Here is a 14,746-nt window from a genome sequence, read left to right on the forward strand (position 1 = left end):
CTTGCTAAAAGTTGTTACGTCAAAACCTGCAATTGGGGTCTTTGGGCTGTCAGGATCTATTTCAGAAGACTTATGTGACAAAGAGTCTCCAGCTTCATCTCTGGAGACGCTGTGATCTGTCCACTCCCTGTCCAAACTGTCAGTAGATCCCAGATCAAGAGTGTCACAAGACGATGGACAGTCATCGCACTGTGAATTTGGCTCTAAGTAACCATCATCACAGTCTGTCAGTAACACAGTGTAGCAACTCAGACTCCTGGAGGGCCCACTATCCAGTTCATTTGCGCAAGCATCCATGGTGTGGTAACCAGAACTACGTGAGTAGGGGCAGTTGGCAGAACAGTCACACTCCAAGTTTTCTTCCTCAGTTTGTCGTCTAGGGGGTCTCCAGTCCAACATACTGGAAGAACTTGAAGGAGAATTATAATGGTGTCCAAACAGCAAAGTGAGATGTTCGGAGCTGTTGTGTGAAGAATGACCTGGTGTGCTGCTTTGTGTGTCCTCTGTGCCATGCCTGTCCCAAACACCTAAACAATTCCCTAGCTCTTCTCGACTGTTTGCACAAGAGCAGATGTCCTCCTCACTCCAACCTCCTTCTCCACTTATGCTGTGCTGCATATCAACAGAAGGCCACCTGACAAATTCTGTGTCAGACAGAAAGCCTGCTCCTGGACAGTTGGAACTGTGACATGATGATGAAGAGCTGGTGCTTTGGTAGTCATGATCACAATGAAGGTTCAGGTAGCAAGGGTCAGGTTTTGTATGGCCTAGCATGTGCATGTTTGAACTCTGCTCCAAGTTATCTTTTTGCTGGTCTGATTGGAGGGTGACTCTACCAATATTCCATTGTTTAGGTGATCCGTGAGATGGTATACATCCTGAATCTTTTACACAATCTTTGCGATCCAGCAGTGGATTGGTGTCTCTCCCTCGAAGAGACGTGATGGCATTCTGTCTACCCAGGCCTCCTCGCCTGATGCAGGGTGTTTGATAAATAGGACTAGGATTAGGTGGAGCTGAAGCCCCAGAGTACAGCTCACCTATTTCACTGAGCACTGCATCGACACAACAAGATACTTCATCCACTGAGCCTCGCACAGATGTTAGATAATGCCTCAGGTCAGAAATTTCCTCCTGGATCTTGTTGATGCCCTTCAGCTCTTTTACGATATGCTCCACTATGTTACTAGAGCCTTGTTCTGCTTCCTCATCCTCCATCTCCTTCTCCTCTTCTTCATTTCTGATCCTTTCAGTAAGTCTAGATATAGTATCCTCCACAACCCCAATGCCTTCCTGGCAATCAGAACTGCTGTTTTCCCCCAACGGGGTGAGCTCATCTTTGCTGCATGCAGTGTCCACTAATGACTGGTCATGAATGGAGTTATCCTCTAGCCCCTGCAGGCACTTCTGAAGCTTTTTGTGCATGCTTTGCCACACTTTGGGGCTCTGAGAGCTCTTCTTCTGCAGGTCTCGCCTCTTAGGTGAGACTGGAAGATGCTCTGATTTGTAGGGTTCATCCTGTCCACTGAGGTTTCCTCTGGGGAACATCCCTGCGAAGTGGCAATCTCGATCAGCTGTTCCCACACATAGACAAACCAGTGCCTCAGTGACTCCTCTTTAGGTTGGTGTAAGCATAACCCCACATCTTACATTTCAAATGATTGAGTGTCTACACACTGACTGACAAAAGAAAAATGGATATCAAGTTATTTCGTTGACAAAACAGTGAAAACCCCAGACACTGATTTCCATTTGTTGTGTGTTACATTTACTAGATATATCTCATTTGTAGCATATTTGTTTAGTAGTTCCGCCATGTATCTATTCTGCTATTCATGTCTCTGGTATAAAATAGCAACCAAACTTAATTATCAAACCACCAAATCAAGAATTCAACTCATGAAAGTATAATGAAAACTCAAAGAATCAAATAAAAGTTTCATTGTTAATTCAATTCTTTTTAATTTACTGGAATTCTTTTTATGACCAACAGACCAGACAGTTAAGTGAGAAAAATAAGATCATTTCAATTCCATTTTCTTATATTGTGATTACAAAGAGAACAACACTCTATAAATTGTGACTGTGCACTACATGCATTTGCTTAGGTGCAGAGTGCTGCTTTATTTGCAGATGGAAGTAATTTTAATATATTTGATATATATTTATATGTTTACGAGGTCACTATGAGACACTACATTACTAAGTAAAGTATAGAACTAGGAAAGACAGTGTTGCTTTAATTGATGTCCTCTCTGTCTGAGTAGCAGTACCATGCAGCTGTTTGTATCCCTGTAATTAGGAGGCTTTAGAAAGGCAGCTTGGTAATTAGATGACAGGTCAATTCTCTCCTCTTAGGCCATGTCATTCTTTCACACCCATACCAGCTGCACGGGTTGATAGTGCTGACCCATTACTTATAGTGTTTGAATTATTGGTTACTCCAAAAATGTAACAAAAATCTATCTGATGGTATTACATAATCCAGGAAAGTACCAAATGCTTGGTAAAAAGTACAAACACTGTCTTGTTTACAAATTAATAAGGGCATAGGTTGAGCAATTTATGCTCCATTTTCGACACAGACACAGCTCAGTGATATCATCTTTGTCCACTGGGCATCACCATGTAAATAATCACATCAGAGATTAGAAAATCCTACAACCAATGGTCCCAAAGACAGTCCCTGCTGACTGCCTCTAAAGATCAGACAGAGACAGGGAAGAATAATACTGCTGCTTGGGAAGACTTTAAACTTGACATAGCAGGATTTGTTGGAACTACAGAATATGAAATTCCTTTAGAATATTTTGGCACTATATGTACAGTATACAGTGAACTGCAACTGCAACATCTCCTAAAATGTTCCTGAATTTGCATAAAGATTTGAAGTATAGCCTTAAACAAAACACACACAAATATGCACAAACAATATGATGTTTTTTTAACTCCCTCGCACTATGGATTGAGAAGGATGCATGCTGATTTCTACGCATTTTTATCCACTGTTTGAATTAACAAGCTGACTACAATCAAAATTTATTTCATATGATAGCATAATAAGATTACATGCATATGATGTACTTAAGCTTTCATTTGGTAAATGGATTCCCTATTCCATTAAATAAATGATTTCAGAGAGTGCATATTTTCTAACTACATTAACCCACCCCTGCACTGGAGGGCTTTAATAAGCATTTGAGCACTGAAGGTGTGTGTTAGCCTGATAAGGGCTTTGTAAGCAGAAAAGTATAATCAGAAAAGAATACTTCCTATGCAAAATGTGAAATTAAGCTGACGAGCAAATCAGATAAGTGATATCTGAAATTAACTGGGAGCATTATGTTTTCCATTAAAGTATCATGTATAAATGATCTGACATTAATTAAATACCAAATATAATATAAAAAATATAATATATTATAATACAAACATATAAATACATTTGTTGTATAACACATTTGGTATTTCGAATTAATTTAAAGTAATCCATTTAGCCAAACTTTTGAGGGCCACTGGCTCCTTTTAAAGACAGCCTTGATTCACTGCATGTGAACTCATGGTTAGTTATTTATTAGTTAATTGTCCAGGATAAAGAAAGGTTGTGAGGCTGTTTGGGGTCAGGCCCATTTTCCAGGCCAGTCAAAGCAATAGCCTGCAGCGATCGCTTTTCTCTCCTTACTAAATGGTCTGTGGCCTGGATTATGGAAAGACGTCTTGCTTTAGAAGTTCTTAAGATGACTCCTCATCAAAGAAATTTTGAAAATTTTGATCAACTGAGCACTGAAACAAGCTGATATTCAGTAATTTCTGTAGAAGAACTGAGACACATTAGATATTTTCTATTTCTATTTATACAACATAACATTTATACCCTGAATTATTTAACAAAAGTCTACACAAATATAAGATTAAGTGCATAAAATGACAAAATATATACTAAAATGAAAGTCATACCTTCGAGGAAAAAATTATAATCAAGAACAACCTGTAGATTTCATCTTCTGAGATCCATTAAATCCACATGTAGGGCGGCTCAGCAGATAAGCACTGGTGACCCTATCTTACTTCAAAATGTATCCCCAGGTGTATTATTGAATGTATTGCTGTGCCTCAATCAATTCAGCAGATCTTCGTTGACTGGCAGAGATGCAGAAGTGCTGAATCCCTCATTTCTACACGTGGAATGGCAAGCGCGACAGTGATAGACCAGGATCATACAGCACTTCACCCTCGGTTAAGTAGCCATCCCTCCTTCCCTCCCACCCTCTTGCATGCTTTCTCTGCTCTCTCTCCTTCTGTCCTCTGGCAATGTATTCCAGTACAAAGCTAATCTGAGGCTGTGAGACTGCCAGCTCACAGTCTCATTCACTCTTTTTCTGTTTTCACATCTGCCAGATGCTGATATTTGTGATGTTTCTCTTTCTATTCATAAAAAGTGAAAACACTCCTGATAAACATACCAGCACCACTGGTTTCTCTAAAGTCACTGATTCCCTTGCCTTGTTATTGGACAACTGTAAAGAGAAAGGAATTTCTATTCTAAGATAACAGCTCAGTCATATCAAATATTAGTATTGAAACAGATACTGGAAATGGGTCTGGCAGCCAATCCCACTTCCTGCTCTAGATTTGCCCCTGTATGCTGAGGAAACTATAATCAAGCCACATATCTCATATTATTGCATTCTTGAATGTAATCAGGTATATGAGGATGTTTTAGTGTCAGGTCTAGAATTCTTGTCATGTCACTTTTACACTACTAGACAGATTAACAACCAATTCTAATTCATTACAAGCTTTTCAGGCACGTCCTAAGCCATGCCATGTACTAAGTGTTTCCCTTTGTCCTGTAATAAATGGCACTTTCACTTTGCTTTCCATTTATATTCATGCCTTCAATCAGCCATCATTTACAGTAGACTTTCATCTCAACCAGTCCATGCAAAACAATCATTATAAGCTAGGTTCTATTTGAACTGTTCCTTTACTGCCATGCCATAAAGGGCTTAAGCAAGGGGATGGACAGGGCTGAGAGATTCTGATGTTTTCATTATGACCACCCTGTGAGGATTTACTTGCGGGATTAGATTCAACATCTATTGATGCTGAAAACAGATACTTCAGAGTTGGAATTGAAGATTAGTTCAGTATCAGGCTACATGGCATCTGATTCTTCATATGAAGAACACTAGATGTACTGATGTCAATAAGTGCCTAATCTGTATTTTTCAGAAAAAGTAGGGTACAGATTATCACGTATTACTGAGGGAGTCAATACCTTTGTCTGTAGAATGATACAATATACAAAACCGTGAAATGATTTACGGACAAACAGCTCTAATGATGCACACTACTCCATCCCTTACATCTTTCCCTCCCATTAAATTGTTCTAGATTTGGCTAAAGTTAAAGAAACTTGTGCTCTGCTAAAGCTTCATTCTTTAAGATTTTCATGTATCATGCAGTTCCTTAAAACATTGTTTTCACAGATTCTGCTAAAATACTCTTTTAAGTAAATATGGCATAAAGTGACAAATTAGTTGAACACTGTATTCATCACGCACAGTAGTGCAGGACTGCACCATAATGCAAATGATAGGTCACTGAAGCAATGAGTGATGGACCTAAATCATCAGCAGGACAGTGTGCTTCAGACACACAATCACAGTGCCATGAGAGGAAAATAAAAACCCATGAAGACTACAGCTGAGGGAGGGAGGAGAGGCAGAAAGCATCTAAAATGAATTACAAATGTGATATTTCTTCAAAACTTGGCAGCATCATCTCATCTCACTATTTCAGCAGGGTATGTTTGCTGAGCAGCTGTATCAAAAAGTCACAATTCCAAAGAATGAATGTAATGTAATGAGGGAGAAACATGTTTTGAAACAAAAAACAATTGTGGTTTTAATATTATTATAATATATTTTAGTGCATCATCGTAAACAACCAAAGAAGTCAAACTCAACCATTTTCAAAGAATTGCAAGTGCTTGCATACGTCTGTGTATGCATGTGTGTGTGTGTGTGTGTGAGTTTGTGTGTGTGATAGGGTGGGAGAAAATGGGTAAGACAGATAGACTTCAGAGATGATGAGAGATCAGATATTTGTGGAGGAACTGAAGTGAAACACTGCCTACCTCCCGGAGCTGAACCCTGACTTTATTGATAGCCTTCAACCAACGCACTCTGGATGGGGAAAAGGGTAATGGTGGACCATCATCGTGGAACCTGGGCCACATGGATTGATAAATAGAAGGGTGCAAAGAGATGGAGACAATCTGTCAGTTTTGTATGTACTATAGTGAAGATGGGAACTTAGTTGAATTCTGAGCAAAATCCATACCTTTGGAGTTTAGTGAACCCTCTCTCTGCTGGACTGTCATTTTTCAGACCCCGTCCTACTTCAAGAGATAGCCTGTGTATCTCCTGTTCACTGACAACAGAGTGTCCATTGGTGCGTGGCTGCCCGTTGGTAGAGGGGTGAAAGCCAGTACTGTGGTAGGAGTGGAAGGACTCCTCCAGTTCTGACCCTCCAGTGCTCTCCTGGCCAGTCTCGCTAAGCTGGGAGCTGGTCTGGCTCAGGTTTCCTGATGACCCAAAGCGACTACTTTCCACTGGACTACAATGGTGAGAGAGGAGTAAGAAAAATATTCAATGTCAGAATACATTTTAGAGATCAGAGGTGGGTGAAAAACTATTTCTAAACATTTTTGTTGCTTCTTCTAGCCAAAGTTAGATAAGTGGGGATTATTACAAAGAAAACTTTGTAAACTACTTCATTTTATAAATAGTTCAATGCTTTTCATACTGCTGAAACAATCAACACAATTAATAGTTACTGGACTGTAATAAACCCCACCCATCTACTTTTAGTTATTATTTGATAACACTATTTAACTATTTAGCAATGGTCTACTTTTATTAATAACCTCTCTAAATGATCAGTTGGCATAGTACACACACACCACAGTATGCCCCAAAAAGATACCCAACCTTGCAGGGAGGCTGTGGCATGGTAGAAAATAATGAAAATGTGAAAAGTGTATTAATGTGCTAGCATGTGCATCATACACTGCATATGGTTTTTCTAGAAATATCACACATAAGAGTGCTCTACTTTTGCTATATGTGCTCTATTTTGTGGTGTGAGGTATAAAGTCCTGCTAAACTGCTGATTCTTACAAAGAAAGGTATACTTCTACACACAAGTATCTACATATTTTATTGTCAATGTTTTCCTTTCATCTGTCCACAAAACACAACAAATACAGTATATACTGTAGAGTGTGTGATAATTAGTAAGCTTTTAGAGATTTGGGGTTTAAGGAAAGATGGATATGGACAATAAAATGCGCAGAGTTGATCTGTGTTTGAAACTTTACCTTTTATAAACTGGCATTTCATAACCAGTTTAATTTTTAGGGGCAAAATGCAAATGAGCTATTTATAACATTTGAATTTCTGACCTAAATGGTAAAGAATTATAATTATTTGATTTATGTTAATTAATCATTCTAAAACAATTATCACCATATAAAACAATACACAACACAAATCAGAATTCCATGCTCCAACTAAATTTACATAATTTCAAATGACAATAAAAAATTAACATAATTTTAGTATAGTTTAGGGAAACTGAGTCTCCAGCTATCAAAGGATAAAGAAATTATCTCACTTTAACAAATTAATAATTGATTAGTGAATTGCCCATGATTAGAGAAATATGTAAATTTTGTTTTGGAATTCTGTTTTGGAATGAGATAAAATTATGTAGATGCTACACAAAAAATACTTTTATCAAAGAATACACACAGAAGGACATACATATGCTCGAGCGAAACATTAAATCAAACTAGTGAGGATGGATTGCAGGGCTGGACAGGTAATAAATTTTTTGGCAAAATGTCAATGCATCATAAATGGTGAGGGGGAATACCATTTATTATGCTACTACTAGCCTTTTTGTATTCAACAGATCCTTCTCGGACTGGTTGTCCAGCTGCACTCCAGAGGTAGGACCTGCAGAGGGGTACGTTTCTACAAGACTTTCCTTCTCCTGTGGGGTCAGGGATGCTGAAGGATCTACTTCAGGGGTGGAGATGCAAATCTGGGGGGTTGTTATGTCATCTGTGGAACCTACCGATTCAGTTTTTTGGGCATCAGATGTTGCAATCTTTTGTACAGTATGTGTTTCATCACTTGTTGGCTCGATGTTAGTTTTAGGTTGAGATGTTATAATTGGGGCAGCTTGTGGTTTTGGTGGCTCTGTCTGCCAAGGAAAGCTTATTTTTGCCCCAAATAATGAAGTGGTGGGTGGCTCTTGTTCTCCACCAACAGGTTTATCCTCTTGAAACAGGCTTCCAGAAAGGGTTTTTAATCCTGAAAACAGACCACCGCCTCCTTCTGCTTGAGGCATTGACAGACCACCTGATGGCATGGTTGGTGAAAACAGGGATCCAATAGATTTTCCTGCATCACTCTGTGTCGGTATGAAACCAAACAGAGACGTAGCTTGAGATGGCTCTGAATTGCTAGGCAACTGATTAGCTGGTGGAGCTATGTTAGCATCTGCTACTTGGGTATCAGGTGGGACTGATTTGTCACTTTCTTTACTCTCAGGGTCTCCTTTAATGACTATGGGCTTCTCATATATCATGTCTCCCTCAACAGTTGACTTTTCTTTTTCAGTGTTATCTACTTGATGGGTGAGGTCACATGTGGTGCTTAATGAAGCACTTGTGATAGCAGAGGTTTCTGGACAAACTGCCTCAGATGCCACAACACTACTACCTGTTATGCTGTCCGATTTTCCTTGCTCGTTATTTGGTAGGGTTGAGCCAGCTGTTTTATTTGTGCTAGTCTCAGTGTTAGATGGAGATACTATTGGAGGCACACTTTCTTTCTTAGTCTGTGACTGTGGAGTAGTGCCAGGTGTTGACTTGAGCTCAGCTGGCATTGGTTCAGATGGCTTAGATGGCTGTCCCATAGCCCCAAATACGGATCCGCCAATGCCCCCAAGTATTGATGCTCCAGTCTGTGATCCTGCAGTCTGAGGAGTGACTCCGCCAAACATGCCACCAAGTAAAGAACCAGGCTGTGCTGTTGCCGCAGATCCTCCAAATATACCACCTAGTAATGATCCGCCAGTCTGAGGACCTGCAGACTTGGTATTGGATCCTCCTCCAAACATCCCACCTAATATTGATCCTCCAGTGGTGGGGGTGGTGGTTTGAGGACCAGACTGTGGAGCAGACCCTTTGAATAAACCTCCCAGTAATGATACCCCTGTCTGGGGAGCTGCTGCCTCTGTGTTAGACCCACCAAAAATACCTCCCAATAGTGATGATCCAGCTTGACCGTGAGCAGCTTGGGATGTTGTTCCACTTATTCCAAAAAGTGAGTTATTCTGTTGTTGCTGAGGACCTTCAGTGGGAGTAACTGTTGGTTTGAACAGGGAGGACATAAACCCTGTAACTATATCAGCTGATGAGTCACCAACAGATTTCTCTGGCTCAGGAGGCTTTTGTGGTCCCTGGACCACAGCACTTACTGAATGAGTGGCTGGCATTTCCTCTTCTACTTTAGGAGGCATTGTATCTTGACTTGACTGACCACTCACAAGTTCTGGTCTTGAAGGTTGTTGTGCTTGTGCACAGATTTCAGATTCTTTAGACTGAATATCATTAGCTAAAGCAGTTGGCTTGTCAGTTTCTTGGCTTTGAACCTCTTCTACAACATTACCATCAGTTTTGGGTAAGCTTGACCCAAGACACTGAACTGTCCTGTCAGGCTGCTGTGGTGTTTCTTCCTGCTTTTTGCTTATGGTAGCACTACCAATCACTGATGTTTCAGGACCAGCTAGAGCAGGAGCAGTTGTACTTTCATCACTGGGTTTTGGTAGAACATTTACACCTGAACTAGTGTCGCTTATTAATGTTTCCTCGTCATCATTAGATTTTGGTGTAGCGGTTGCAGTAGATGTTGCAGGTGGAGCTCCAAGCTTTGAAAGTAAACTTTTATCAGGTATCTCTTTAGCAACATAAGCTCCACCACCCAGAACAGATCCACCTGTCTGTGCAGTAGCTGTTTGAGAAGACGATCCCCCCAAAATACCTCCCAATATAGAGCTACTGTTTGGAGATGTTGAGGTTTGGTTGGCAGCCCCACCAAACATTCCACCAAAGGACCCTGTCTGGGGTGCTGTGGATCCTCCAAAAATTCCACCCAAAATAGACCCACCAGTTTGAGATCCAGTAGCCTGGGGAGCAGATCCACCAAATAAGCCTCCAAGTAAGGATGCCCCCGTCTGAGGTCCTGCTGTCTGAGAAGCAGAGCCTCCAGCTTTAGTGGGACCAACTGGAGGACCAGCCTGAGGAGCAGGCCCTCCAAATAAACCACTTAGTAATGATCCCCCTGTTTGAGAAGCTGTTTGGGGTGAAGGGCCCCCAAACATTGCTCCTAAAAGAGAACTTCCAGGCTGAGAAGAGGGCTGAGGAGTGGAACCTCCAAACACAGAGAACAAACCTTTGGCTAATGGATCCTTGGGGCCTGACGATCCAGGTGCAGACCCAGTAGGTGAAGGACTTACAGTGCTGGGCCCAGAAAATAATGAGAGCAAACCTGTTCCTGGACTGTCTGATACAAATCCAGCTTGTGAGGATTGACTCTGTGGGCCTGATCCACTGATCATAGACAGAAGGCCAGAAGCTGGTGGTTCTTTAGAGGTAGCAGCATCCTGGGATGCACCTTCTGTGCTACTTTGCTTTTGCTCAGTGATGCATTCTGTATTCGGTTCCATTGCTGCATTGTCTTTAATTGTCACACTCTGCGTATTATCTACAGGAGTATCAGTGGATGGGCTTCCATGCATTTCACTGGTAGCTGCTGCCACTGGGACATGGGTACTGGAAATAGACGCCATTTGGGAAGAACCTTGTTGTGTGGAAGGTGGTGGTTCTTTAGCATCAGTAACAATAACAGATGATGAATTGGGAGTTTGTTGTGGAGGTGACACAACATCATTTAAAACAGAGAATATATTCTTTGCAGGTTCTTTGGGTGCTGCAGTCCCTGGGAAAGTAGACACATTTGTGTTTCCACCAGCTCCTGGTGTTTGAGGAGTACTGGGACCACTAAACATGGAGAACAAACCTTTTCTGGGACTTTCACTAGAGGTAGACAAGCCCCCCAATATTCCTCCAAGGACAGAGGTGGCTGGTTGCCCTTGTGCCTGAGGTTTTGCTTGTGTCTGAGGTTCCCCTTGTAGTGGAGTTTGTGAATGAGCTACTTTTTGTTGAGATGATGATGTTGGTGGCTGAGGTTGTGGAGGACTGGGATCACTAAACATTGACAACAGTCCCTTCATAGGGCTTTCAGATGAACTTGAGGACCCAGGCAGAATTCCTCCTAGAAGAGATCCTGTTTGGGCTTGAGGCTGTTGAGTGCTGGGGCCACCAAACATTGAAAGGAATCCTGTATTTGGGGCTTCCTTTGGAGGAACAGATCCTTGTTGTGGTACACCAGCAGCAGGTTTGCTCTGAGGAGGAGGCTGAGGAGGACTAGATCCTCCAAACATTGATAATAAACTTTTCCCAAGTGATTCATGTTGAGGAGGTTGTGGAGCTGCACTTGGTGGACATGCTTGAGGCAAGGGCCCAGTTTTAGGTGCAGCCTGTGGAGGATTTGGCCCACTTAACATTGATAAAATACTTTTACCAAGTGATTCTTCTTGTTGAGCTGAAGCTGACGCAGGTCCAGATTGGGCACCTGCTGTTGACCCTGCCAACATTTCTCCAACTGAAAATCCAAACAGTCCACCTGATGGTTTATTTCCTGCTTCATTTTTCATCTGTAGTGGAGGTGGCACAGTTTCTGATTGGCTTGTATCAAGGCCTGTGGAATTGGGAGAAAATGCCTGGGATATACTTTTGTTTGGAGGTTGGCTCTGTGTTGGCCGAGGGGTACCACTTTGGTCCATTGTTTGTTGTCTCTGTATACCCTTGGGTTTAGATGCTAATGTCAATGAACCCTCTGTAACACTAGGTTTCATTTGCTGTTTCTGTGGTGGAGAAGTCTCACTACTAAAGAGGCTGCTAATTGATCCAAATAGATTTGAAACTCCTGTAGCCTCTTTATTTGTAGAAGCACTGCCTGGTAAGGAGGCAGTTTTTCCCTGCTGATTGGGAGATGTCTGAGAGCATTTCTGAGGATCTGGCTTTGGTTCATCTATTCCTACAGCAGATTTCAGAAAGTTCATTAAGCCTGCCTGTGGTTGTTCAGATGGTTTCTCTACTGGTATATCCACTGGCTTATCAGCTGCAAGGTGTCCAGGTGGTCCAGTAATTAGAGATTCTTTTGACCCTGATGGCATGGTGACAATAGGCTGCTGTGGTGGGGTTGCTTGTTGTACCATGGTAGTCTGACGTGAAAGTCTTGGTTTCTGTGAAGTTGTATGTGACTGAATTGAGGGGTGAGTTACTTGAGCAGTTTTTGGTATAGCGGGCAAAATTCTTGCCTGTGTTGTGGCTGCCCCTTGCATTTTTTGTTTGACACTTTCTGGCTGAGTTGCAACAGCAGTAGATTCTTCTTTGATGATCTTTGACTTCAGACTTTGGAAACCTGATGAGAGAATGTTTTTGGAATTTTTATCAGGAGCTTGATCAGCAGATGATATGGTAGTTTTATTCAATTCCACTTGTGATGCTTTGCTCACAAAAGAGGATATGAGGGAAGAAATCTTTTTGGCTTGTCGATTAGGTTGCTCTTCTCCTGGAGACACTCTCTTCCTCCATTCCTCTTCCAGTACATCATCTATATGCTTCACTGTAACCCCAGTAGATGAACGCCGCCGTTGGCTAGGTTGGTAACAGTTGTAAAATACCTGCTGATTGGCATTTGCTGTAGGAGTAGAGTTCAGGGAAACAGCAACCTTTTGAGCAAGAAATGTCTTAATTTCCTGGTTGTTCCAATAAGGGCCAATATGATCTTTATTACGACAGGAAAGGTCAATAACATCTCTGCATTGGTCTTCATAGATGTAACTTGGCTGTCTTGGATCCATTCTGAATTTGTTTAATCTGTAAGATGTGAAATCTACACCTTGTTGCCCATTCATTTGTGACAGAAATGAATTTTCAAACATTTGAGAGAATTGCTCAAGATTTAAATTCATGATCTGATTTCCTTTCCTATAGGCAGCAGACAAATCTAGTGGGGCATTGAGAAGTTGAGAATCACTGTGATCTTGACCTGGTAGCCAAAGAAGCTCATCCTCATTGTAAAGTGGAATTTTAAAGCCACAGACACAAACCATTTCATTGTGCAGCCAAGCATTGGGAAAAATATCCAATTTCTGTGCGTTTCCCCAAGACTCGCCTTCAGGGGCACACGCATAAACGTATTCACCTGATGTATCTGTAAGCAAGGCATAAATGTACTCATGATCTGTGTAAACAAAGTAGCCACAGTCACCATCTTCTGCTGGCCACCACATTCCTTGCTCCAAAAGTGCAAGCCACTGCTGATACCATTCAGTGTCTTCAAGGTACAATGACTCTTCTGTCTCAGTTTTGGCACTTGGAAAGTTTGAATCTACTGGTCTATTCAAATTAAACTGACTGATGCCATCAGTATGAAAATTTTGTAAGACTGCATTATCCATTCCATATTGCCAGTTAGCTGAATAAGATAAGCTTGGTGCTGTCTCCTCATAATAGCCTTCATGATATGAAACCCCGTTCAAGCTGTAAGTGCTACCTTCATTAAACGAGTGCCATTTCCCTAACTTTGCATCATTCTGTTTAGTAGTCAAGTTCAACGCACCCTCCTCATTGGGTGAATATACTTTGTTTCCCAAGTCTTCATAACTGTTCCATAATTTCCTCTTGGGATATGGATCATCATTCCTGTGTGCCTCAAACTGATATGGTCTAACTTGCTCTTGGTGACAAACAACACCTTGCCATGGTGTAGTAGAATTAAATGGCTGATATACATTTGAAGAGATGTGGTGAAGAGCAGACGCCTGTAATGACGCATCTTCACAGCTTTGTCTATATACTTCATCCTCCCCCTGGAACTGATAATTTAGTGACTCATTCTGAAACTGCTGCCATAAAGCACTTTCACGGATCCACTGGTTTTCATCATAAGAAGGACTTATTCCATAAGGAGACAGCTGACTGTGGTAAATATTTTGCCCTGTGGCTCCAAACAAAGAGGAACTGCTTCTGCTAATATATGGCTGCATGGTCATAACTGAAGTTGTATGGTTTTGTAAAAGGGAATTAATATTTCCTGTACTATAAGCCATTGGGTGAACTGATTGAAGCGAGCCAGAATAATACAATTGAGATAAATTACCTGTGCTATATGAGGAGTGTGTTGCCTGACTCTCAAGAGATCTTGCAAAGGTAGCTGATGTTCTTAAATCTAAACTCTCAGTATCAATTGCGACAGGCACACTGATTAAAGCATGTCTGCTCTGTCTTGGATTGAGAGAATCTGAAACAACTCTTTGACAGCTGTCCCTTCCAGAGTCTGAGGAAGCACTTTTTAATATGCCTGAAGGTAACTCTGTGAACTTAGTTGATGGTGTCTGTTCTGTATTCTGACCTGATGTTGAAGGGTACTCACTTACATTTTTGCTAAACAGTCCAGATAAAAATCCTTGCTGGACTGTTTGAGGAATTGTCTTCTCTCTCACTATATGTTCTTGTGAGGATTGTTGCGTTACATTA

At 41.3% G+C, this 14,746-nt stretch overlaps 1 protein-coding gene across 1 annotated transcript in view; it reads right to left on the minus strand.

The window, feature by feature from the left end:
• LOC139218771 (protein unc-13 homolog B-like) overlaps positions 1-14,746 on the minus strand; it is a 46,708-nt gene that overhangs the window by 20,327 nt on the left and 11,635 nt on the right. Inside the window, exons 7-8 of the mRNA XM_070850451.1 lie at positions 6,349-6,624; positions 6,143-6,233 (exon numbers count right to left, since the gene is read on the minus strand). Coding sequence (XP_070706552.1) covers positions 6,143-6,233; positions 6,349-6,624 — 367 coding nt within the window. The remainder of the gene's footprint in view (positions 1-6,142; positions 6,234-6,348; positions 6,625-14,746) is intronic.

This window comes from Pempheris klunzingeri, chromosome 19 (genome assembly GCF_042242105.1).
Source record: "Pempheris klunzingeri isolate RE-2024b chromosome 19, fPemKlu1.hap1, whole genome shotgun sequence".
Classification (NCBI taxonomy): Eukaryota; Metazoa; Chordata; class Actinopteri; order Acropomatiformes; family Pempheridae; genus Pempheris; species Pempheris klunzingeri.